This window comes from Aspergillus pseudodeflectus (genome assembly GCF_044049435.1).
Source record: "Aspergillus pseudodeflectus strain CBS 756.74 chromosome Unknown BJX68scaffold_1, whole genome shotgun sequence".
Classification (NCBI taxonomy): Eukaryota; Fungi; Ascomycota; class Eurotiomycetes; order Eurotiales; family Aspergillaceae; genus Aspergillus; species Aspergillus pseudodeflectus.
This window is the reverse complement of record NW_027263777.1, coordinates 1,089,053-1,112,381: the sequence shown is the minus strand read 5'-3', so window position 1 is coordinate 1,112,381 and position 23,329 is coordinate 1,089,053. Positions and strand designations below refer to the sequence as shown.

General features: G+C 52.3%; 8 protein-coding genes across 8 annotated transcripts; 4 read left to right on the top strand and 4 right to left on the bottom strand.

The window, feature by feature from the left end:
• The first annotated feature begins 188 nt into the window (after positions 1-188).
• On the top strand, positions 189-1,481 carry BJX68DRAFT_10296 (class I SAM-dependent methyltransferase). Its single transcript, XM_071035767.1, has 2 exons — positions 189-638; positions 708-1,481. The coding sequence occupies exons 1-2, from the start codon at positions 455-457 to the stop codon at positions 1,466-1,468; spliced, it is 945 nt and encodes a 314-aa protein (XP_070905791.1). The 5' UTR covers positions 189-454; the 3' UTR covers positions 1,469-1,481.
• Positions 1,482-1,961: 480 nt separating this feature from the next.
• Positions 1,962-3,475, top strand: BJX68DRAFT_10278 (uncharacterized protein). The gene is made up of 2 exons (XM_071035763.1): positions 1,962-2,485; positions 2,541-3,475. Exons 1-2 carry the CDS (start codon positions 2,057-2,059, stop codon positions 3,429-3,431), a joined length of 1,320 nt encoding a protein of 439 aa, XP_070905790.1. The 5' UTR covers positions 1,962-2,056; the 3' UTR covers positions 3,432-3,475.
• A 1,102-nt stretch (positions 3,476-4,577) lies between these two features.
• On the bottom strand, positions 4,578-5,876 carry BJX68DRAFT_10267 (nicotinamide/nicotinic acid mononucleotide adenylyltransferase). Its single transcript, XM_071035759.1, has 3 exons — positions 5,318-5,876; positions 4,974-5,247; positions 4,578-4,921 (listed from the first exon to the last, which is right to left on the bottom strand). The coding sequence occupies exons 1-3, from the start codon at positions 5,626-5,628 to the stop codon at positions 4,652-4,654; spliced, it is 855 nt and encodes a 284-aa protein (XP_070905789.1). The 5' UTR covers positions 5,629-5,876; the 3' UTR covers positions 4,578-4,651.
• A 959-nt stretch (positions 5,877-6,835) lies between these two features.
• On the top strand, positions 6,836-13,722 carry BJX68DRAFT_223091 (HECT-type E3 ubiquitin transferase UFD4). The gene is made up of 8 exons (XM_071038093.1): positions 6,836-7,267; positions 7,623-7,898; positions 7,964-8,058; positions 8,130-8,779; positions 8,859-10,521; positions 10,593-13,028; positions 13,083-13,232; positions 13,283-13,722. The coding sequence occupies exons 1-8, from the start codon at positions 7,173-7,175 to the stop codon at positions 13,477-13,479; spliced, it is 5,562 nt and encodes a 1,853-aa protein (XP_070905788.1). The 5' UTR covers positions 6,836-7,172; the 3' UTR covers positions 13,480-13,722.
• BJX68DRAFT_223090 (PaaI family thioesterase) lies at positions 13,705-15,077 on the bottom strand. The gene has a single exon (XM_071038092.1). It carries the CDS (start codon positions 14,913-14,915, stop codon positions 14,016-14,018), a length of 900 nt encoding a protein of 299 aa, XP_070905787.1. The 5' UTR covers positions 14,916-15,077; the 3' UTR covers positions 13,705-14,015.
• A 626-nt stretch (positions 15,078-15,703) lies between these two features.
• Positions 15,704-18,246, bottom strand: mak5 (ATP-dependent RNA helicase MAK5). The gene is made up of 3 exons (XM_071038091.1): positions 17,950-18,246; positions 16,672-17,901; positions 15,704-16,615 (listed from the first exon to the last, which is right to left on the bottom strand). The coding sequence occupies exons 1-3, from the start codon at positions 18,199-18,201 to the stop codon at positions 15,761-15,763; spliced, it is 2,337 nt and encodes a 778-aa protein (XP_070905786.1). The 5' UTR covers positions 18,202-18,246; the 3' UTR covers positions 15,704-15,760.
• A 130-nt stretch (positions 18,247-18,376) lies between these two features.
• BJX68DRAFT_223088 (tRNA methyltransferase TRM7) lies at positions 18,377-19,916 on the top strand. Its single transcript, XM_071038090.1, has one exon. The coding sequence runs from the start codon at positions 18,435-18,437 to the stop codon at positions 19,725-19,727; it is 1,293 nt and encodes a 430-aa protein (XP_070905785.1). The 5' UTR covers positions 18,377-18,434; the 3' UTR covers positions 19,728-19,916.
• A 13-nt stretch (positions 19,917-19,929) lies between these two features.
• Positions 19,930-23,285, bottom strand: BJX68DRAFT_223086 (sulfite reductase subunit alpha). Its single transcript, XM_071038089.1, has one exon. The coding sequence runs from the start codon at positions 23,218-23,220 to the stop codon at positions 20,086-20,088; it is 3,135 nt and encodes a 1,044-aa protein (XP_070905784.1). The 5' UTR covers positions 23,221-23,285; the 3' UTR covers positions 19,930-20,085.
• Between the last annotated feature and the right edge of the window lie 44 nt (positions 23,286-23,329).

Below are 23,329 nucleotides of genomic sequence, written 5' to 3'. Positions count from 1 at the left end.
AAGGGCAAAGCATCACATATTATTCCCCCACTTCTTTGGACTTGAAGAATGTAGAAAGTACAATGAACGAGGTGAAGGAGGGGAAAGGTGGGAGATCAGCAGAGACAGCATGTTTGCGTGACCCTTCCTGCATCAATGGAGTGTCACAAACTCGACTCGACTGACTGGCTATCACAACTCTCTGGGACTATATAGATAAAAGTGTCGCTTCAAACGAGCCAAAAGACCAATTCCTTGCATCCTGACCGAGACGCGAGAAATTCGTGCAACAGTTGCTAAGGAGTGAGATGGGAGCTCAGCCAGTTAAGGTTATTTGCCTTAATGCCTTGCTGCCTCAGGCAGCAAACAATTTTCAGTCCAGCCAGCCCAGTCCTTGAATCTTGCGGAGCTCACTCGGTCGCTTTAACCTCCTCGCGTTCCAACCACTCGCGCCCTACACTTTCACAGAGCAATCATGTCGTCCAGATCATTATGGAGGAGCTTACATCTTGCCTCTCGGCGACGAGTCGCGCTGCCTGAAACTTCATACCGGTGCTTTTCCTGCTCCCGACAGAGCCTGGCCGACCCAAAGTCCGATCAGGAACGAATGACCCATTTCGGCTTCTCGAACGTCCCAGAGTCGAAGAAAGAGTCAATGGGTATGTTATATGCGCGAAACTATTCAACTCCTTCCCGTGGTTGCAACTAACCAGGCGTTATTGCTTCAGTTGGCCATGTCTTTAGCTCAGTCGCCTCATCATACGACACGATGAACGATCTCATGTCGCTCGGAATTCATCGCCTATGGAAAGACCACTTCGTTCGCTCATTGAACCCCGGTTCCGCCCTTCCCTCCCGCGATGGTGACAACCCTAGTCAAGGCTGGAATATCCTAGACATCGCAGGTGGAACCGGCGACATCGCGTTCCGCATGCTGGACCACGCGACGAACATCAACCACGACCTCAACACCCGTGTCACAATCGCCGATATCAATGCTGAGATGCTTGCGGAGGGAAAGAAGCGCAGTATCGAGACGCCCTACTATAATTCGGATCGACTTTCCTTCATGCAAGGCAATGCGGAGCACATGCCGTCGATACCGGATAACTCGGTCGACCTCTATACTGTGGTTTTTGGCATTCGCAACTTTACGGATAAGCAGGCCGCCCTAGTGGAAGCGCACCGAGTGTTGAAGCCAGGTGGTGTCTTCGCCTGCATGGAGTTCAGCAAGGTCGACAACGCTTTGTTCAATGCAGTTTACAAAAATTGGAGCTTCAGCGCCATTCCTCTGATCGGCCAGCTGGTTGCGGGCGACCGAGAGAGCTACCAGTATCTCGTTGAGAGTATCGAGAAGTTCCCAAGCCAGGAGGAGTTCAGGGGAATGATTCAAAAGGCGGGCTTCATGATCCCCGGCCGAGGCTTTGAGAACCTCACGGGCGGGATTGCCGCAATTCACAAAGGAATCAAGCCACTGACCAAGGCTTGATTGACCCTCCGGGCGGGGGTTGCATTCAGAGATGATCGTGTATACTAGCGTCTAATAGACATTGTACATTAATTGAATCTGTTTGAATCTGTCCAAACCTCCATCTTATCGGACTGTTCTTTCCCATAGGCTAATCGTTTATCGCCGAGTGGGGGAGCGATCGCTTCAACTAGGCGTAGCATCAGAATCGCCTCCGATGAGGTGATTTGCTCGCCAAAAATTGAAATGCATGCATTAGCCTGCTTCATCTACTCCGAACTATTCCTGGAGAATCTACGGATGTTTCAAAGGCATCGCAAGCAGTGACTCTTATTTGAAGATTATCAATCAAGACCACTGCGAAAACGGATATTTTTTATCTCCGACCCTTCCCATACCGCCGATATCCGATGGTTGATAGGGCGTTTTTTGGCGTTTTGCTCCCCACTTCCCTTTCGAGTCTCGTCTTCCGGAGGCTTTGCCCCTCCTCCACTTCCTCCCTCGCCCTTTTGACTCCTACCACCTGAATCCGAGGCCGTTCCTCAGGTCTGCTCCCCTGGGAGGAGTCGGATTGTTCATTTCACATCCTCCGAGAATGCCATCTTGACCATGGGCCACCTCAAGCAACAGTATCGCATCCCCCTCTCCGCCGCAATGGCGCCCTCCAGCGCATCTCTCCAGGACGACTTTTCCCGCCTTCCACTGACCCCTCCTGAGCCCGCGGATGCTGTTTTACCTGTCCCGAAGGATGCTGCCTCTGTTAGCACAGCTATACATGTGATCTCCACGGAGCGCGCTGCTCTGGCGCATCTCGAGCGTCTGTATCAGACGGACCAGCTCGCCCAGGATCACCTTGCCCGCGCCGTGGACCAGATTGCGCGCACAATCCGCAATGGTAACAAGCTCGTCTGTTGCGGCGTTGGGAAGAGCGGGAAGATTGCCCAGAAGCTCGAGGCGACTATGAACAGCTTGGGAATCTACAGCACATTTTTACATCCGACGGAGGCATTGCATGGAGACCTAGGCATGATCCGGCCGGTATGTTTCCCGCAATTTATCTATACAAGCTCGCAACTAACCTTGAGCTCTCTAGAACGATACCCTTTTGTTAATTTCTTTCTCCGGACGTACTCCGGAATTGCTGCTACTTCTTCCGCATATACCATCAACCGTCACGGTTATCGCGATCACCTCTCATCTGCACCCCTCCACATGCCCTTTATTGTCATTCCACCCCTCGGACATGGGCATTCTCCTCCCAGCTCCAATCCACGAGGACGAAGAGACATCCATTGGCGTCTGCGCTCCAACATCCTCAACAACAGTGGCCCTCTCCCTCGGCGACGCCCTAGCAATCGCCACAGCCCGCAGGCTCCATACTTCGCCGGGACAAGGCCCAGCAGAGGTCTTCAAAAGCTACCACCCCGGCGGCGCAATCGGAGCCGCCTCAACCGCCTCCACGCCAATGAGCATGTCCACTGTCTCCTTTACATCAACGCCCTCGGACTTTCTCCCCGTCCGCCAACCCTTCGCCGGCGGCGTGCAGGAAGAAGAATTTCCACACCTTAGCCGCCCCCTCATAACCGACCTAATCACGCCTCTCGACCAGATCCCCACCGTCGTCTCATCGTCCGGCAAAGCCCGACTACTTGACGTCCTCCTCACAGCAATCCAGCATCCGAACGCGAAATCGTGGGTCTTCGTCTCCCCGTCTGAGATCATCCCGCCGCGCCAGCTCCGCTTCCTCTCGCAGGGGAGCTATATTGACATGGATATCTCCTCGCTCGCGGATCTGGGTGCCCCGTACTTTGTTTCGCGGAAGGATTGGCTTCTTATCCCGGATTCCTGCACAATTGAGGATGCTCGGCGGCTCGTGCCAAGTGACTCGTCCGTCAGTGTTATTGGCGTCACACGCGGCCGCAATGCGGCTGAGTGTATTGGTGTTCTCGAGGCTGAGGATCTCTGGGGGAATTGCGATGATTGATCTGATCTCATCTGGTCTGCTCCGATCTGAGGTTACCTGATATTTTGCCCACTAATCGCCCCAATGCGCCGCGCCTTCCAACCGACTTCAATTGCATCTTGCATTTTTGTTGTCTGCACATGTTTTCTTATCTAGATAAACAACTACTAACCCGGGAGGCCAATATACCCTGTCTGTATCCCTCAGTCCGCCCGCTGTCACGATGTATATGATTCTGCTCCTACTTTTACCCTTATGCTGTCTATATCTTATTTTCCTCTTTGTGCATTCTTCATTGTTCATCCAAGGATCTACCAACAATTTTCTTGACTTTCCATCTATCAATATACATATCCATCTATTTTCCACATACACATATCGTTCTTTCATATGATTTTGCTGTTGTTTGGGCGGAGACTCTCCTTCTAGTTGCATACCTATACAAAATTCAAAAGGTTCCTGGTGGATAGGATGAATTGCATAGATTGCCTTTTAGATTTTTGGTTCTCTATACCATACCTATAGAGTGGGCAGGCGGTTTTCGCTCAAGTTGTTTCATTGGCGGCGTTCTTTCTCTTTTTTTTAGAGCATCTTTTTCTTTGCGACGATCTTCTTTGGTATTCTGACCTTCTATATGTACATTCGCTGGACTGGTCCAGCTGCGAGGTCTAGATCTACCTAGTCTATCTGAGAGTATCGGTATCGGTACATGAAAACAGGAAGGGTATAACTTCAAAAGCGAATAATCAAAAAAAGAAGAAAAAAACCTCCAGACGCAGATAATCATCTGAGTGCGTAAATCGTAAGCATTGAACGCCGTAAACGGACAATAACGTGAGTGGAATCAACAGTGGAACGCATCAGTGGTAAGATGGACATGACCATGGAAGATTGTAGCGAGATATGGAGACCAGCTAGAGTATTTCTCCTTTTCGATCACTGTCCCAGCCAGGTTGATTTTGTGGTGAAAAAACAGTTAGTCTCTCAGAACCAGGAAGCATCTTGCCATGTCCGAAAGCGCCGATTAAGTTATGACAACAGTGGTGAATTCTGCAATGTCAGCAGAGCCGTAGACAACAAAGTCAACAAATGAAGGCCACTATATGCGCCCTGCAGTCTGTAGCGCGTAGTGGAAGACAACTCGGAGCTGGCGAACTAGCGCGCGAGAGCATATAGTTTCTGGAGTCCTTGCGTGCACATCATCCCCAGAATCGCGTACGAGAACAAGAGAGATAAGACAATTAGGCTGATGTTGCGGGTTCCTTGCCCTTCTCAGCTGCTGCCTGTGTGCTTCCATCTTCCCTGTACAGGCCATTCTGTTCGATGTACTCAATCACAGCAGTCGGTATCAAGTAGCGGACGCTCATGTCTCGTCTGAGGAATAAGCGAATCTTTGTGCTACTAACGTCATTTTGAATCAACTGCTGGATGACGTGGATATTTCTCTTCCAGGGCTGCAGAGCAGCGAGTGCTTCGTCAATGTCTGTTCCACTTCGTTCGACGATGAAAGCCTAGAATTGGGGTTAGCGCATGTCATTACCCAACAGTTCAGTCCTCACATACCCCATATTTTCCGAGGATGTGGTCAAGGTCCTTTTCACTCCACACTCCGGGCGTGGACATGGTGTGAACCAGGTCGGCTCCAGCCAATAGGACAACCTGAACCGGCTTTCTTGAGCCATCTCCGGTCTCAATCCCTTGTCGCACAGTGTTGATCTCGTAGTCGAAATGATCTAGCACGATGGCAGTCGGCTGATATTCCTTATGCATCGGTTCCCAAGTATCGACCATCAACCAGTTAGATGTCCGATCAACCGCTCGTTCGCACATTGCTACTCTATGAGACCGTCCGCGTCAGCTTCGATTTCAACGATGAAAATGAGTTCAAACATATATTTATGACGTACCTGTGCTCCGCGCTAGCCAAACCAGCCTTACGGTAGGCGTCAGAGACTGGTGAGAGATACCCTCCGATAAGCTCAAAATCCGTGCTTAGCTTGACGTAATCGGCGGCCATCTCGAACATGCGCAGGTGGAGGTAGGTAATCGGCGAGAAGGATCCACATGCCACTAGAAGTAAGGGTGTCTTTTCCGGGTTGTCCATCACACGCTTCAGGCGATATTCAGGGAAGACGTAGTCTTCGGTAGGGGTCGCAGGGGCGGGCGGCGTAAGTGTTCGAGGGGCACCATTGCCCAAGGCTTGGGCGGTGCCGGTCATGGTTGTGAAGTCGGATGTGCGCCTAGTGTTCAAAGAGAAAGGCGGTAAAGTTGTAGTCTACGTTCAGTTAAGTATCGAGAGTGTAGAGTAACCGTGGGAGTGTTGAAAATAAGAAGGGAGATGACTGTTCGGAACTCAGGAAAGACAGAGGCTGGATGCGGGCAGAGTTGGGACCGTTAGTCAGCCGCCGTGTGGGGGAAGGAGGGGAAATTTTCGCCGGAGCGAAGCGGGCCTGTTCCCATTCTGGCCCTCGGAGAGCAGTTGCGATCACCTCATTTCTGCCTCAGCTGCTGCCTTCAATTGATAATTAATCACCAAGCCTGCTGTGCAGGGTCATATTGGAAACACTTTCGATACTCATACTATGTCAGAACTCTGCCTTGTGCCCATCTTTGCAGCCTATATGGTGACCACAGTATCCCACACGTGACCCTGTCTATCTCGGAGTATACTCCGGGATCTCTTCAACCTCGCGAAAATCCGGGCAACAAGGTTGAGGGGATGTTTTTGAACTACCCCACTGCAATCTCGAGAGACACTAGTCGAATCTCGTCTTTACTCCGATTTACCGCGCAAGGCTTTTTGGTCTAGAAGATTGACCTATGTTGGGTTCATCAGCACTTGGTGTTCGCTCTCAAGCCGCAAGCCACTATACGGGCTATAAGGCTTAGGCTATGCTCAATCAACGTCCGCTATCTGTTGCTAGTTGGAGTCGGAGATTACTGGGCGTAGTTTATGCACCTTAGTATATGAACCGATGTTGAAGCGTTTCTTTCAACAGAAATATATATCCGCGCTATTATGTCGAACTGAATCATCATTTAACCAAACTGGTTCACGTGTAGCTGATCTATCAAACTAGAGGGCAAACAAACAAACCAGTCTGATCTCAACGAATTTGATAAGCGATTGTAAAAAAGTTGTATAAGGAGGACCTATCTCTAGAGCATGATTCTTTTTGAGTGGTTCAGCTATCGCATTGTCAAAACCGACAGGCAAACACAACTAGAAACAGTTATCATAACATACAATGATATAAAGTATCACTGGAATAAAGCATGATTTTTATATGTTGACAAGTAACTTTTGTGGATACATACAAAATTTATGCACCTTGGAGGTGTGTTGGTCCCCGGACTTCGGCCAGCGTCACGACCGCCAACTCCAACCACGTCAACGAGGCTAAGCGTCGACTCTCTCTCTCGCTTCCATCTCTCCTCCATCTCAACCTTGTGCAGCCACAGCTTTTTTTCGCGACTGCATCTTGTCACTTGTGTCATCATAATCCATTTGTTCGCCGCTCATTTCAGTTGCTATTATTACTGATTGCTTTTTCGCTGCTCTGCATCCGCCCGTCCACCTCCTATCGATGGTGTTCTGAGCCTATCAGTCACCCCTCCTGCCCCCTCCCCAACGAACGATCGGAATAGCCTCGCTTTCGACCAGCTATCTGTCTTGCCCTTGTCAGCGTAACGGATGGCGGGCTGAACGGCGCTGCATGACCAGCGAGCCCTTCCTGCCTTGCTTCCCGAAGCAATTAACATATGGCCAGGCAAAGGCCCAACTTTCACCGCCAGGACCCTCTTGAGGACTCTCGCCGACTATCCTCCTCTGCTGGTGCCTCCGCTACTGCCACCAGGTACATACCAGAACCCCCTTTTCCTGCTACCCCGCGCTGGTCCCATCGCCCCTCGGATGCTTTGATTCGCGTTCATTGCTTTCACTGCTGGTGCTGCGGCTCCGGCATCTCACCTGCAAGACCTCGAACAATTTCCTGGACGCATTGATCGTTCACCCCTTTGGCACATCTGAGACACCACACCCATCAATCAATCGCTACCCACGTTTGCTGGATATCCCTTTCCCTTGTTTCACGCAAATCGCCGTCGCTTATCCCCAGCGGCTACCCCACACGGCCATACGCTTTACCCCATCCTTCTTATTACTCATTCTCTTCCGTGCTATCCAAGTGCTCAGCTTCTCATGTCCTCCAGAATTACTCGCTCGGCCGCGAGACTAGCTGCAGACTCCCCTCCGTCCGTCGGTTCCGCCCCTTCTCCGTCAGCCCCCGCCGCTGGTTCGGCTCCAACACGCAAGCGAAAAGCCCCCGCACGCCCCGACCGATCACCAGACTCCTCAGAGCAGCCGAACAATCAATCCCCCCATCGGAGGTCTAAGCGACAGCGGCGTGCTGCTTCGCCCAAAGCGACCACCGTCCCTGCCGCTTCTCGCCGTGGTACCCGAAGCCGTCCAGCTATGTCCCACCCCGGGTAGGTTGGATACTTTGCCCTGATATTTTGAAGATGCAGTTTGCTTACTTGGCCTTCGTTCATAGCCCATCGTCACATCCCGACGAGGAGTCCTCGCGAAAATCAGCCTCGCCCCCGCAGCAGAGAAGAAAGTCTACTCGTCATGGAAAGGTGTCACAAGGTAAGGAACTGCAAGAAGGCAGTGCTTATCCTGCATTTTGCAAAACTAAACGAATTGACACTATTCTCTAGACCGGTCTTTGACTACCCAGTCACCACCTCCTCACCGCCAGAAGAAGCGTTCTTCGAGAGCCCGTCCTGATGTTGTCATGAAGGAAGCGGATGAGGAATCTGAACTGCGCGAGAGGGACGAGGACCGCGAGCCTTCGCCACATAGCGACAGCCATGATGGCACGAATCCTTCAGGCCTTGATGATGACGATGATGAGGAGGATGATGGTGATCTTTTCCATAACAGTCTGTTTGGATCACGGAGCGCCCTCGGGCTTCAGAGCACCCTTCGTGCCCTCAGTGGTATGATGTCGGGCATGTCATCCCGTCTGCGAGATATTTTGCAAAATCTGAAAATGAAGGATGATCCTTCTATCCAACTGATCGCTCTTCAGGAGCTCTCGGACCTGTTACTTGTATCGAACGAAGACAACCTATCTGGCCAGTTTTCGCCCGACCCCTATATAAAGGAGCTGGTGTCTCTTATGCAGCCAAATGACTTCGGGGAAGAAAACCCAGAGATTATGCTCCTTGCTTGCCGCTGTTTGGCCAACCTGATGGAAGCTTTACGTGGCTCAGTGGCTAATGTTGTGTACGGGGGCGCTGTACCAATTCTGTGCCAGAAGCTGTTGGATATTCAATTCATTGACTTAGCTGAGCAGGCTCTCAGTGTAAGTTCTCTTCTGTTGTCTGCTTTGGAAGATGCTGTCCCGTCCCTGGAACGTTCAGCAATGCTAATCTTGGACACAGACTCTTGCGAAGATCTCAGTTGATTTCCCAGCGTCAATTGTCCGAGAAGGTGGTTTGACGGCGTGTTTGACCTACCTCGACTTCTTCCCCACAAGTACCCAGAGAACCGCAGTGACAACGGCTGCCAATTGTTGCCGAAACTTGCCTCATGATTCGTTTCCAGTCGTCCGGGATGTCATGCCCACGCTTCTCAATGTTCTCTCCAGCAACGACCCGAAGGTAGTCGAGCAGGGTTGCCTCTGTGTTTCTCGAATCGTGGAAAGTTTCAAGCACAAGCCGGAGAAGCTAGAGGAGCTGATTAGCCCCGCAATGCTCAAGGCTGTCCTTCGTTTGCTCCTACCTGGCACCACCAATCTTATCGGACCCCACATTCATACACAATTCCTCCGTGTCTTGGCCCTTACATCGAAAGCAAGCCCACGGTTGTCGGTCGAGCTTCTCAAAACAGATGTGGTCGACACACTCTATCAGATTTTAACCGGCGTGTCGCCACCAGACAATCTTGAGGACCAAGCTGTCAAGATGGATAGTGTCCTTGTGATGCAAGCTTTGATTCATCGACCAAAAGAACAGGTCTCGGAAACACTGAATGTGATTTGCGAGCTTCTACCAGGCGTGTCTAGTCGTCACGACTCTGAAGGTGCCCCTGCTCTAACGCCGTACCCCGAACTTCATACGACATCCGACTTCAAGCCACCTCTACCGAAAGGATCAGCCGAGAAACGACGGTCTCTTTTGATGGAGTGCAAAACAGAGCTGCGACGATTTGCCTTGGTTTTGCTGCCAACCCTAACCGATGCCTATTCCAGCACCGTCAACCTTGAGGTTCGCCAGAAAGTTCTGATTGCACAGCTCAAAATGTTGCAAAACTTAGATGCAGGGTTGATTGAGGAAGCTCTCCGGTCCGTTCACTACGCGTCATTCCTGGCAGCTATTCTGTCCCAAAAGGACCACCCTTCTCTGGTTTCATACGCCCTTCGCTGCGCAGAACTACTCTTCCAACGCTTGGAGCATGTTTACCAACACCAATTTCATCGCGAGGGGGTGATTTCTGAAATCATGAAAATTGCTGAGGAGCAGCTGTCAAGTGAGAAGCAAGCCAAGACCGCTCGTGACTCTCCTGCCGCCTCGGTCATGGATACCTCAGAGGATCGTCCAGCGGCGGATGCTGCCGTTCCCCCTACCTCCAGTTACCCCGAGAATGCAGAAGATGAGGATAGTCAAGATGAAGACGAGAATGACGGTCATGACGATGAGGCTGATGACTCTGAGGACAACGAAGACGACCAAGACGATGATAACGACGACGACATCTCTGACTCGGAGACTTCTTCTTCCTCCGGGCAAGGATACTCGACCAGGGTGCAAGATGGAAATGACCTCGTGATCCGCGATGCACGTACCTTCATGGAGAGTTATGAAGCGAGTCAAGGTGGAGCAATGCGAGACAAGGCCTTGGAAATCCTGCACCAGCTTCAAGCCCTCGTTACGGATATTGAAACTTGTTATTCGGGATTTGGTCACCGGAATGGGGATGGGCTTGCCCTCTTCCGCAAATTGGCGGCCTATTTTGAAGGAGACGCGCTGGAAAGTATCACTAGCTCCGAGCTTCTCAACTCTGGCATTGTTGATACGTTGCTCGGCTTGTTCGACGATTCCAAAGGTCAGTAAAGCTCTAATGTGCCGCGTTCTCTTTTACACATATGGTTAAACTTGAGCTAACGCTTTTCCCAGCAGCATCCATGCGAGAAGCTCGCAGCGCTTTTCTTCAGGCATTTATGGGTTCAACCATATCGGAAAGAGCTCTAAGCCAGAGTACGGCGACAACCCCCTTCGGTGTCCTAATAAACAAACTCCAAGATCTCTTGAGTCGAACGGAACATTTTGAAGTCATGACTGTGGGCCACAACTCCCTAGAGAACACGCGGAGCAACGCGGCCTACATGCTTGGGAAGCAGCTTCGCCTCAAGCTTGCCGCCGACGAGAATTCTGATATTCCCCGGTCATACCGAAATATCATGGTCTCTATCCACGCCATTGCGACTTTCAAATCCTTGGATGACTTCCTCCACCCCAGGATTAGTTTGTCAGACCGTCCCAAGGCCTCCCGCAGCCGAGACGCCATTCTTTCTCAGATTGCAAATGCGGCCCGCCTCCGTGACCAGCTAGGTGAGAACAACAATTCGAATTCCAGCGGGCTTCCTCCCCTGTCACGGCCGTCGGGTAGTACTAGAAGCGGAAATGCCGGGAGGGGTAACGCTACAGAGTCTTCGAACGGCAGACCGGATACAGGCTCTCAATCTAGACGTCCCGGACAACATCCAGATTCTGATAATGACCATGAGGACGCGCCGCTGGAGTGCGCTGATGAGCACCATTTGAGTGAGGATGAAAATGACGATGACGATGAAGGAGATGATGAAGAGCTCAATGCCATTGTCGACGATCTCGATGACGACATGTCGGATGAGAATGTCCATGACCCCTCTGCCGTGAATATGGAAGTAGCCTCTTCAGGGAAAGTGACCGCACGGAAAGAGGACGGCACTCGAGTATCAACTCCATCGCAATCCACACCCGTGTCTAAGTCTTCATCAGGGTCCCGATCGTCGCATGGCGCGGCCGGTGGTTCTCTAGCAATGGCAGGTCGTCCATTCTCGTACGCTGCTGTCATGGCATCTCCGCCATCAGACTGGCATATAGAGTTCAGCATCGACGGCCAACCGGTCTCTAGTGACACAACTATTTACCGTGCTGTTCATCATAACCGGCAACATCTCGACCCTCAAGGGAAGAACGTCTGGTCTGCAATTCACACCGTGAATTTCAGACGAGTGCCAGGCCCGCCGCCAGCGGAACCATCTACCCTTACCTCCACTGGATCCGGGGGCAGTTGTCAAAATGGCAACCTCGGAATGCCGTCTTCTCTCAATCAGGATCCGACCAACGCGTCCATCTTGCGACTTCTTCGAGTGTTACATGATATGAATACGACTCTTGATGATATACTGGCGGAGACCAAAGATCTCATAGCCGTCAAGCCCGAATCCCTGGCCCAGTTTATCAATACCAAGCTTACGGCCAAGCTTAACAGGCAACTTGAAGAGCCTCTCATTGTTGCTAGCAGCTGTCTTCCCGACTGGAGCGAAGATCTCGCCCGCTGCTTCCCCTTCTTGTTCCCCTTCGAAACGCGACACTTGTTCCTTCAGTCCACGGCCTTTGGCTATTCGCGAGCAATGATGCGTTGGAATAACTCTCAAAACGGGGATGATGGACGTAATGATCATCGACGCGATGACCGGCCGATTTTGGGCCGTCTACAACGACAGAAAGTCCGAATTTCCAGAAGCCGTATCCTCGAGTCGGCTATGAAGGTCATGGAACTTTATGGCTCCTCTCCTAGCGTGCTCGAGGTTGAATACTTTGAAGAAGTTGGAACTGGCCTTGGCCCAACTCTTGAATTCTACTCGACAGTTTCCAAGGAGTTTTCCAAGAAGAAGCTGAAGATGTGGCGAGAGAACGATTGCGCTGGTGTGGGTGAATTTGCGTTTGGAAACAGTGGTCTATTCCCCGCCCCGATGAGCGAGGCCCAACTATCGACGGAATCTGGAAAGAAGCAACTGTCTCTATTCAAAACTTTGGGTAAATTCGTTGCTCGATCGATGTTGGATTCCAGGATTATTGATATCTCCTTCAACCCCGCTTTCTTCCGTATCGCCGATACCTCCTCGACTGTAGCACCCTCACTCGGCACTGTCAAGGCTGTTGACCATGACCTTGCAAAGTCTTTGCTGATGCTGAAACGCTTTGCGAACGCCAAGAAGGCCATTGAAGAAAGAGGCCTATCCAAAGCTCAGAAGACGCAGGCCTTGACGGAGGTTGAAGTGGACGGTGTACGGGTTGAGGATTTGAGCCTGGACTTCACCCTTCCCGGTTATCCTGCCATTGAACTCATCAAGAACGGCTCTGATACTGCGGTCACAATGGACAACATCGATCTATATGTCGACAGAGTTGTGGATATGACCTTGGGAAGTGGCGTTCAGGCCCAAGTGGAAGCTTTCAGGACCGGATTTTCGCAAGTCTTCCCTTACTCCGCTCTACAGACTTTCACCCCTAGCGAGCTGGTGATGCTGTTCGGAAGAGCTGAAGAAGACTGGACGATCGAAAGTAAGTGCTGTCATTGACTCCGTCATTTGTTTGATACTAATTTATCCCACCTAGCCCTGATGGACTCGATCAAAGCCGACCACGGCTTTAATATGGACAGCCGCAGTGTACGGAACCTGCTCCAGACAATGAGCGAATTGGACACGCAGCAACGGCGGGACTTCCTTCAGTTTGTTACAGGAAGCCCCAAATTGCCCATTGGAGGTGAGATTCTTTTGTAACACAATATGCGCTCCCACTAACATCTATTGCAGGCTTCAAGAGTCTCACGCCAATATTTACTGTCGTCTGTCGCCCAAGCGAACCCCCTTACACACCCGATGATTACCTCCCGAGTGTGATGACTTGTGTAAACTATTTGAAGCTTCCCGACTACAGCACCCTGGACGTCCTTCGCGAGCGACTAGCTATTGCCATCAAAGAAGGACAAGGTGCTTTCCATCTTTCCTGAGCTGCGCTATTGGTATTTCGCGCAAGCCACCCTCGTTGTCCTGTGTTCGAATGTTCGAAAGATTGAAGAAGGCATTTGAGGCAGAAAAAAAAGCGAAATCAATTTGAGCGGTGACACATTGCGATGAAGGAACTGAAGACCCGGAACAGTCGGGGACGAATGTTATACTAGCTATTCTTCTTTTATTCTTGAATACCGGGAAATTATCACGAGAGCATGGGTGAATTTTTTTTTTTTTTTTTTGTCTGGCGGGTTTATTTGCATTCGGGTGCCGTGTCTTCTCCTTTCGTTCCCTTCACTGCCTCACTGTCTGAGTCTTCAGCTTGGGAAGGAGTCCAAAAAGGGGTTCCTCATAGTATTTTAGATAGAAATCACTGATTTTAGCTGTGTCGGTGAGTATCCATAATCTATTGTCTATATCTAGTCTATCGAATGATTTTACGCGCCAGGCCAGCAGATGCAAGGGTATCTCTCTAATCCAAGAACGCGAGCCCTAATTTCGGTACACAGGCACCATCTTCTATACAAGCGTTAGCTCAATGAGTCATATATGGACTTGAAAGATAGGGAAAGGGGAAACAAACCTCCGCAAACTTCGGCTCAACAAACAACGCCCTCGCCTCCGCAACCATAACATCCCCACCCTCCCCCTTTGCATCCGCACCATCCGCCAACATCGTCATCGTTCCCTCAACCCACGCCTTCCTCCCCTCAACCTTGACAACCTCCGCGCGCAGCACATAAACCCTGTCTGGCAGCGCAGGCTTCCGAAAATCCACATTCAGATTCGCCGTCATTCCCGTCCCGCTGCGGAACGCCTGCGACACCGTATGCGCAAAGACCTCGTCGAACATGACCGATAGGAAGCCGCCGTGTACGAAGCCGGGGTGGCCGCACATGTGCGTGCCTGTGTGGAAGAGGGTTGTGGCGTGGGGGTAGTGGGAGGAGGAGGTGGTGGTGGTAGTGGTGGATTCGGGTTGGGATGTTGAGGGGGAGGTGTCGCGCTGCGAGATGAACATATACGGCGCACTGGTGAGTTTCTTTTCCCCCGCTAGTGTTCCCGCGACGAAGTGCGCTGGGCGCAGATGTTGTGGCATGGAGAGGTGCGGGCGGGTTTCTTTCAGTGTTGGATCTGCGCGAAGGGAGTGCAGAAGCGGGTGTGTTGAGATTGGGTCTTCGATCACAGTGGTCTTTGGTTGTTGAGTTTGGTTTTGGAGTTGTGATTTGTGGGTTGGCGATGGCTTTGGCTTGGTGTGCGCCTGTTGGAAGCTGTGGTGGTGGTGGTGGTGAGGGGGAGGGGGAGGGGGTTGGTTGAGTGTTGAAGCCGTAGCTTGTGTTTGAGCCGTACGGATTGTGGTTCGGCTTAGGTTGAGTGTCGCCGTTGATGGCGATTGCGTGCGCAGGAGGCGCGAGAGGGATCGAGGGAGGGAGGACATCTCGTAGGGTTGGGTGTTGCCCTAGGTTGTTCAAGTTGTATAGAGACGAACGGAGGAGCTCTGCCGATGGTTGTATCTAAAAGCTCCGTAAAAAAAAAAGGTTTCACTCTATAGCTCGAGATAACTGGCGTGAACAATAGCAGAGTATATTTAAAATATGCAAATCAAATAAAAAGCTTTGACGCTGGCAGAAACACAAGAGATAAGAAAAAAATATTAGTTCCGAGAACCGGGATAGAAATCGGCACCAAGTGGAGCTGCATATCGGGCCCATCTTGATATCGGCACCGGAAAAGACTTTCATAATAGATGACGACATTGGCCCTAATTAGTAACTACTAGCTAGGGCAAGCTACAAACTTCGTAACCGAGTAGTCTGGACAGAGCGATTCGGAGATCGTGTTGTCAATATGGGTGACTGTATGTAGATTAATCACTCAAAGGGGTGAGACTCGTTCCTCGAAGTGGGAGGGTAGGTATTATCATGCAGAGAAGAGCAGATCTTAGTGTTCTAGATTCAGCTTTCTCCTGATTATAACATTTCTCCTACTATCATCTAACCACGTATACTCCGTACAACCGATCGCCAAATCCAAGGTTTGCCGCTGTCCCTGACAGCGACGATCCCGATGGTTCGGCATGCCGAAGGGCCGTGCTTTGAGGTGCGATCCCGACCGAGGGCAGATCGTCGCCAACTTCCCATACAGATTCTCGACGAGGGGGCTATATCCAGAGATGCTGGGACCTACAAATATGTCAAGCTTTCCGGATATGGATGATCGTGTATATATAGGCAGGAGTGCTAATGAATTGGACTTGCTAATGGTATCTCGAACACGTTAAATCTAAAAGTCCAGTGCATCAACCTGGCCGAGGAACGAGTTGTTACCCTCTCCCCGCAGTAAAGCCTCAATATCAACACGTCCCGAGGTAAGGTATCGCTCGCTGACTCCAATATTCACACGTTGAGACAGTAGTTGTTTCAGCTCCGCGCGGATTCCAGCAAGTTCAGCCTTGGAAATAGTGCTATTTTGTCGGTCACGCTCGTGTCGTCCACGGCCGCGGCCACGACCACGACCTTCAGCTTGGTCAAACTCTTCGCTGTCGTAGTCGACACCGAGGTCTTCTGCAGCATTTCGAAGCCAGTTGTCCTCTGTAGAAATCTTTTCTTTGGCGATGTTGGAATCCGTGAGACGGGCCGCAAGAGTTACCCGCTGGCGGATGCGCAAGACCACTCGGCGGTCTAGTTCAAGGGATTCCAGCGGTAGTCGTTTTTTATTAGCCATGTTGGCATGAACCTTGGCGGCCAGGCGGACCACTCCCACCATCTCCTCTGGAGCGCAGATGATAACACTTTTTCCCGAGGCGCCCGCACGAGCGGTACGACCTGAACGGTGGACATATGTATCTGCAGTGCGTGGGGCGTGGTAGTGGACGACAAAATCAATCCCCTTGATATCGAGACCACGAGCCGCAACGTCAGTGGCAACAAGGATCGTTCCGGGGTTTGCAGTTGGAGAAGAGAAGCGCTCAACTGAACGTAATCGGGCCTTTTGCGCCATAGACGAGTGAAGAGCCAGGGCGGGAAGCTGTAGATTCTGGAGGAGTTGGGTTATGCGGCGAACAGCGGAAATGGAGTTTGTAAAGACGAGTGTCCGATGTTTAGGATGATACATAAGTAACGTGTATAGGTAAAGATCCTAGATGCGAGGTTAGCGAGACTCGTAGGTTGCGTCTAATAGGGAATATAGCAAACCTTTTCCATAGCAGCGCATTCGACGATTCCTTCTTTGAGACCTTCGGCCATCTGCTGAATAGGGTTGACGTCGATGAACTTCGGCTTCTCTTCCCGGAAATTCAGCTTTTGCAAAAGATACTCCATAGACTCTTTCTTGTTCATGATATCTCCGCCAGTCCACTTGCTTTTTCCTGCAAGCTTCTGCTGCAAGTCACGGTGGAAGGTAGCCGAGAAAACCAGTGTTTGTCTCTCAGAACCAGGTTTAACCTCTTCATCATCCGATGAGTCTGCCTCTTCAGGCATATCCGTATCTTCAACGCGGTCGAGCGAGCTTAGAATATCTTCAACCTCCTTAAAGTGGCCTTCACTCAAAAGCCGATCGGCTTCATCAATAACAAGAAATTTAATGCCTTGCATCCTCTTGATCAGCCCTGTCCCCGAACTGAGGACTTCCCAGACACGACCTGGTGTACCGATGACAATGTCAGCGCCGTTGAGCAACCTTTGCTGCTTCTGCACGGAGAGACCACCAGTTAGAAGCGCGATTCGAGGATTCACCCCCGGGGCGTTTGAGACCAGGTTATAAATATGCTTCTGGAGCTGATGCGCAAGTTCTCTTGTCGGCGAGAGAATCAGCGCAATTGGGATCTTATCCTCTTTCTTCTCCGATTCATTCCGTTCTCCATTTCGTATCTGCTCGAGATAATGTTCCAGGATAGGTAAGCCGAACGCCAGAGTCTTTCCGGAACCCGTAGACGCCTTGCCGATAACATCGTGACCATCCAGAATTGGGGGTATGCAGGCCTTCTGAACAGTTGTCGGAGTACCGAAGTTGAGCTTCGAGAGACTGGCCAAAGTTTCTGGTGAAAGACCCAACGACTCCCAAGCAGAAACATCCGCCCCATCGTCCTCCTCCTCGTCCTCAAGTGCGGCGAATGAAAGCCCAGGTTTGATGTCGCGGTCTTTCGGGTTGGTGCCATTCTTTTGTTTCCGATCTTTTTGCTCCTTCTTCGTCTCCTTTTGGGCGTCCTTCTTCTCCTTCTTTTGCGCCTCCTTCTTCTTTGTCTTCTCGTCCTTCTTGTCCTTCACGCCTGCCGCCTTGGGTTCTTCGTCCGGTGTCTCCGTCGCACCGCCGTTCTCGTTCGCAGGTTCATCGTCACTAAAGCCGCTCCACTCATCGTCGAACGTTGTCTCGGGCTTTGCGTTGGGATTTTTCAGGATGGACTTGGCTGGCTTTCCACGGGCGGCCTGATACCGGTTTAGTCGGGGACTGCTTGGAGATGTAGAATTCCATACCTTGAATCGGAGATCTCCTTTCCCTTCCGGACGAACAACATCCACTCCCTCAATCTCCTCCAAGCCAAAGAATCCGGTAAAGTCGTCGAGTTTGTCCGGTAATGTTACCTCCTTCCAATTGAGATCGTCAATCGCGACACTGACATCCTCGACCTCCGGGTTTTCAATCACTTTCTTAGAAGCGCTGGTCTTCTTCCGCTTGGTCGACTGCGAGCCAGCATTCTTTGACTCGCGCGGCCGTTTGAAACCCATGATTGAAGCGCGTATGGTTGAAGCTCGGGAGTGAGAGGAATGGCCGCAAGATGTTGTTTTCGTCAATGAGGGCAATTTTTTGGAGGAAAAAATAGCGGCAGATCCAGACCGCTTTCTACTCAAGATGCCGATCTTATCGCTGCCCCACGCAAAAGAAATCCGAAATCGTCTTTTCCACAAGGACAACGACAAGTGAGCATACAGGTTGATAAATTCGGCCTACACACTTCACCATGGGAAAGTCCTCAAAAGACAAGCGCGACGCCTACTATCGCCTCGCCAAAGAGCAGAATTGGCGCGCACGATCCGCCTTCAAATTGATTCAAATCGACGAACAATTCGATCTCTTCGAGCACGAGAATCCGGAGAAAGTGACGAGGGTCGTCGACTTGTGCGCAGCACCTGGTAGCTGGAGTCAAGTGCTCAGTCGAGTGCTGATCAAGGGCGAAAGCTTTGGCCGGAGATCCTGGGTCGAGAAGAAGCGCAAGGAACAAGCGGCACTGGCAAAGCGAAATGGAGATACACAAGCGGATGACAAGAAGGGTCAGGAAGCGGGGGAAGAAAATACTACAGACGACACCGACCCGAATGTATTGAAGCCGCGGAAGAATGTCAAAATCGTCTCCATCGATCTGCAACCCATGGCTCCTCTTCAGGGAATCACAACCCTCCAGGCCGACATCACGCACCCCTCCACGATCCCCCTCCTTCTGCGCGCATTAGACCCCGAGGCCTACGAATCCGAATCCTCTACACCTCACGCCATCCGCCAACCACATCCAGTCGACCTCGTCATCTCCGACGGCGCGCCAGACGTAACGGGCCTCCACGATCTAGACATCTACATCCAATCCCAACTCCTCTACTCAGCCCTAAACCTCGCCCTGGGTGTTCTCCGACCAGGAGGCAAGTTCGTCGCCAAGATCTTCCGCGAGCGCGATGTCGACCTCCTCTACTCTCAGCTCCGATCCGTCTTCGAGCGAGTCAGCGTCGCAAAACCACGGAGTAGTCGCGCAAGCAGTCTTGAAGCCTTCATCGTCTGCGAGGGCTTCATCCCACCAGCCGTCCACGATGGCTCGCTAGGTATGGACTCTTTAAAGAACCCTCTATTCGGCGGCGCGGCCGTCCCGCAACCTACATCGGAAAATGGAAATCTCGCCGCGGAAGTCCCAGACGATGAGTCCAATGCGCCCAAGCGCGTAAAGACCGTTGCCTCTGCAGCCGGAGGAAAGGACATCCAGACTCGCCTCTTGCACGACGACTCCGGTGACTCGACCACACCCGAGCCTCTGTTCAGTGCACCGCAGAAGTTCGCTGTTGAGAACAGGTGGATCCCTTCGTTCATTGCCTGTGGTGATTTGTCCGCTTGGGATTCGGACGCTTCTTATTCTCTTCCGCCTGATCATGTTAGTCTGGACCCGGTACAGCCGCCCATGGCACCGCCGTATCGGCGTGCGCTGGAACTACGGAAGGAGAAGGGTGGTGCGTATGGTAAGACGAGGCTGGGGGCTATGGGGCGCGCCTAGGCACTTTTATGAGATTACCGTCCGCTATGCAATTTTTTCTTCGGCTTATGAGAATATAGAGCTCAGATTTAGAGGGGTACGGATTAGTATATAGTAGATACCCAGTCGACGCGTAAAAGTTACGAGATACACTACACACGTACAGATTTACTACAGCGAGAGCAATAGAGGACTATACAAATTTACACATGAGATAGAATAATTCTGACCAAACAAATGCATTTTGCCAAAAAAGCCACAGGAGGTATGTCTATCAACAGATCATGATATCAATAAGCGCTGAAATCAGACAGTATGTATAAGAGCATGAATCATCATATACATCAGAGGCCAAATATGCATGCATCCATGCACAGGCTTAGTAGACCTCAAGAACATATCTCTCCTCATCCTTCAACTTCTCAATCTCCTTGCGGGTCTCGACCTTCTTGCCCCTGCTATACGCCTCGGCAGCAATAGCCTCCTCGAGAACAGCAGTAACATCAGGAACAGGCCAAGTAGGACCGCAGAGGTAGAACGCTCCCTCTTCGCGGATATATGCCTGGATGATCTCGGGAATGGTCTGGCGCATGCGGTCCTGGATGTAGATCTTCTGCGGCTGGTCGCGAGAGAACGCACGGCCAAGGAGAGTGATGACACCGGCCTCCTGGTAGGCTTCCCACTCCTCACCGTAGCAGTATTCCTCGCGCTGGTGGCGCGAGCCCATGTATAGCAGAACGGCGCCAATTTCCTTGCCTTGGGCCTTTTCGAGGGCGCGGTGCTGGACGAAGGCGCGGAAGGGGGCGAGACCCGTTCCGAGACCGGCCATGATGATGGGCTGGGTGGACTTGGGGGGGAGCTTCATGACGCTGGACTTGACGGAGACGGTCACGGGGGTGCCGGGTTGCAGGCGGGAGAGGTAGCGGGTGGAGATACCGAAGCGGTCGCGGCCGCGGGGGTCGACCCAGTTGACGACGACGATCATGAGGGCGACGGTCGTAGGGGTGACCTTTTGGCAGGAGGCGATAGAGTACTCACGGCGCTTCATGGGGCTGACGATGCGAATGAGCTCGTGGAAGTCGGGGTGGGCGGAGGGATATTCAAGGAGAATGTCGGCGTAGGTGATGGTGTCCACTTCAGCGCGGCGCTTGAACTCCACGGCGCCTTCGGGGCCGCCGAGGGTGAGGAGATCCTTCTTCTCGTTCTCATCGGTGGCGAACTCGGCGAGAGCTTCGTAGAAGCGCTTGGGTGGGCGACCGAAGATGTCCAAATTCTGCATGAGGGCCTGGTAGACGGTGCGGTTGTCGAGAACAGCGGGATCCTCGCGGCTGGGGACTTCGACCACGTCGTCTGCGTTGAGACCGTAGAACTTGATGAAGTCAAGGACATCCTGAGGGTCGTTCTCACAGTGCACGCCAAGGGCTTCACCGATGTCGTACGTGAGGCCAGAGTCACCCAAGTCGAATTCGATGTGGAAGATGTTGCGGTCGTAGGTCACAGGGGTCAAGCGCCTGTTCTCCTTGACGTGAACGGTGAAGCTCTTGGTAGACAAGTCAGGACGAAGAGCAGACCTGGCGCCGTAGGCCTCCTTGAAAGCCAAGCCCTTGGCCACGGTCTGCCAATCCTTGAGGAAGGTTGCAGGCTCAGTCTCGTCCTTGTCGAACGGCGCGAAGCTGTTGGGGGTGACATCCTTCAGGAGCTCACTGGCCTCGGCGCCCTCCTCGGAAGTCTTCCAAGCTTCAGGAATCTCAGCCTGGCGGAGGACCTTCTCCAGATCCGCGCTGACCTTCTGCAGAGACTCGGTGTTGCCAGAGATAGAGGCAAGCTTCTTGACTGCGGAGTCCTCAACGGAGGGGAGGGCTACTCGCAAGAAGGCAACCTGTAGGGCAAGAGGCTCGAGGGCGGCATCCTCAACGGCAGAAAGGTCAAGGAGGTGGAGGGAGATGTCACGCTCAGCGACGGTCTGTCTGAAGCTAGCAGGCAGCTTCTTCTCCAGGTCCTCCTCCTTGACGCCGGCCACGTTGACAATGACCTTGGCGTTGTCCTTGACGGAGGACAGGATGTCAATCTCTCCGAGCAGCTTCACGTCGCCGACATAAATGGCATCAGCTGCAGAAACAGGGTAGGGAGCATCGACGATCTTGGAGCTCTTGCGGATATCGACGCGAACAGCTCCGCCCTGGATGAGGTTATCGTACACCTTGCTGGTAGTGACATTGCTTGCAGAGTCAGCAGCCAGAGCCTGCGACAGGATGGTAGCAGCATCGTTAGAGGCGGAAGTGTCGACATCCCAGAAGGTGAATTCTTGCACTGTGGATGGGTCCAGAAGCTGAAGAGTCTCGGCGGTGCTGTCGGCCTGAACAATTGGCTTGTCGGAAACGAGCTGGAAAGACGCAGCAATGTTGATCAAGTCCCAACGTTGAGAGCGAGCGTACTTGATGTCCACGACAGCGGGAGTCTGCTCCCGGTCAGTGGCGAAGGTCAGAGCGGCAAAAACATCCTCGTAAAGAGTGGAGCGGATGCCCTGGTCTTGCACAGCCTCCTCAGTAGCGACCTGGCCGAGAACACCAACAGTCTTGACAGACTGCGGCAGGACCTTCAGAAACTCCTCCTCGACAAAGGGGCGGTACACGCGGACGTTGACAACACCAACACGCACGCCATCCTTGGCTAGAGAACGGGCAACTTGGGCAGTGAGTGATGCCTCAACGGTACCGAAAGCAACCAGGACAGAGGTGGGCTCAGCATGGCCGTGGTACTCGAAAGCACTATAATCAGTGCCGAGCTCTCCGTTCAACGAGCGGATCAGTTCAAGGAGCTTGCCTTGGTCATCGAGGTGGCGGCTCCGCTGGTCTTCCAAAGTCTTGCGCACATTCACATAGGCACGGCCGAGGCCAGCCTGGTCGAGGACATCGATGACGCGGGTGTTGTCACGTCCAACACGGACACCGTCGTAAATGTGGATAGATGGAAGAACGGAGGCCAGCAGTGTGGTCAGGAGAGCCATATGCTGGGACTCGTGCACAGAGGCGCTTGAGACAAGACCGAGTCCGAGCTCTTCAGCGAGTGAAAGCGCAGAGACATAGTCGGAGACGAGGCCATCCTCGCCGGCGTAGTCAACAGCGGCAACGTGGGCAGCAACGGGGCTAGCGACAGAGTATAGAAGGGAGAGTTGCTCCAAAGCGGCTCGCATGTACGGCAAAGTCGCGGACGAGGCGACAATGCCCTGGGGGACGTGGCGCTTCTTCAGGTCGAAATCCTGAGAGAAGAGGTATCCGAGAGCGATGTTACCAGCACCCTGGCGAGTCTCCATGGCCTGAACGGCAGGTGCCTCGCCATTGGCATTGGCATCCTTCTTCGAAGCCCATTCGCGAAGGGCAGCGTCCAGATCAAACGACTCCGGCGAGTAGGAGAAGATCTTGTCGCTCAGGGCGTAGGCGACCTGCTGAATTAGGGTCTGGGCAGTCACATATGTAGGACCACCGAGGGTCGAGAGGGCCGGTGATGAGCCCATTGTGATTGTTCACTGTCCAGATACCAGTTCAAACGCCTGCTATCTCAAAGAACAGGAACAGGAGGAGTGCGAGTGAGAAAAAAAAAAAGAACGCCATCTCTATAGTCCC

Excerpts from the sequence above, each read along its gene's own strand:
- BJX68DRAFT_10267 (XM_071035759.1), bottom strand. The coding sequence starts at position 5,628 with ATGACCGGCACCGCCCAAGCCTTGGGCAATGGTGCCCCTCGAACACTT. Across the intron at positions 5,248-5,317 it reads TTGGCTAGCGCGGAGCACAG|AGTAGCAATGTGCGAACGAG; the intron begins GTACGTCATAAA and ends ACGGTCTCATAG. Across the intron at positions 4,922-4,973 it reads ACATCCTCGGAAAATATGGG|GCTTTCATCGTCGAACGAAG; the intron begins GTATGTGAGGAC and ends CCCCAATTCTAG.
- BJX68DRAFT_223090 (XM_071038092.1), bottom strand. The coding sequence starts at position 14,915 with ATGTCCTCCCTCCCTCGATCCCTCTCGCGCCTCCTGCGCACGCAATCG.
- BJX68DRAFT_223091 (XM_071038093.1), top strand. The coding sequence starts at position 7,173 with ATGGCCAGGCAAAGGCCCAACTTTCACCGCCAGGACCCTCTTGAGGAC. Across the intron at positions 7,268-7,622 it reads GCCTCCGCTACTGCCACCAG|AATTACTCGCTCGGCCGCGA; the intron begins GTACATACCAGA and ends CATGTCCTCCAG. Across the intron at positions 13,029-13,082 it reads AGAAGACTGGACGATCGAAA|CCCTGATGGACTCGATCAAA; the intron begins GTAAGTGCTGTC and ends TATCCCACCTAG.
- mak5 (XM_071038091.1), bottom strand. The coding sequence starts at position 18,201 with ATGGGTTTCAAACGGCCGCGCGAGTCAAAGAATGCTGGCTCGCAGTCG. Across the intron at positions 17,902-17,949 it reads AAGGAGATCTCCGATTCAAG|GCCGCCCGTGGAAAGCCAGC; the intron begins GTATGGAATTCT and ends AACCGGTATCAG. Across the intron at positions 16,616-16,671 it reads AATGCGCTGCTATGGAAAAG|GATCTTTACCTATACACGTT; the intron begins GTTTGCTATATT and ends CCTCGCATCTAG.
- BJX68DRAFT_10296 (XM_071035767.1), top strand. The coding sequence starts at position 455 with ATGTCGTCCAGATCATTATGGAGGAGCTTACATCTTGCCTCTCGGCGA. Across the intron at positions 639-707 it reads GTCGAAGAAAGAGTCAATGG|TTGGCCATGTCTTTAGCTCA; the intron begins GTATGTTATATG and ends TTATTGCTTCAG.
- BJX68DRAFT_223086 (XM_071038089.1), bottom strand. The coding sequence starts at position 23,220 with ATGGGCTCATCACCGGCCCTCTCGACCCTCGGTGGTCCTACATATGTG.
- BJX68DRAFT_223088 (XM_071038090.1), top strand. The coding sequence starts at position 18,435 with ATGGGAAAGTCCTCAAAAGACAAGCGCGACGCCTACTATCGCCTCGCC.
- BJX68DRAFT_10278 (XM_071035763.1), top strand. The coding sequence starts at position 2,057 with ATGGGCCACCTCAAGCAACAGTATCGCATCCCCCTCTCCGCCGCAATG. Across the intron at positions 2,486-2,540 it reads ACCTAGGCATGATCCGGCCG|AACGATACCCTTTTGTTAAT; the intron begins GTATGTTTCCCG and ends TGAGCTCTCTAG.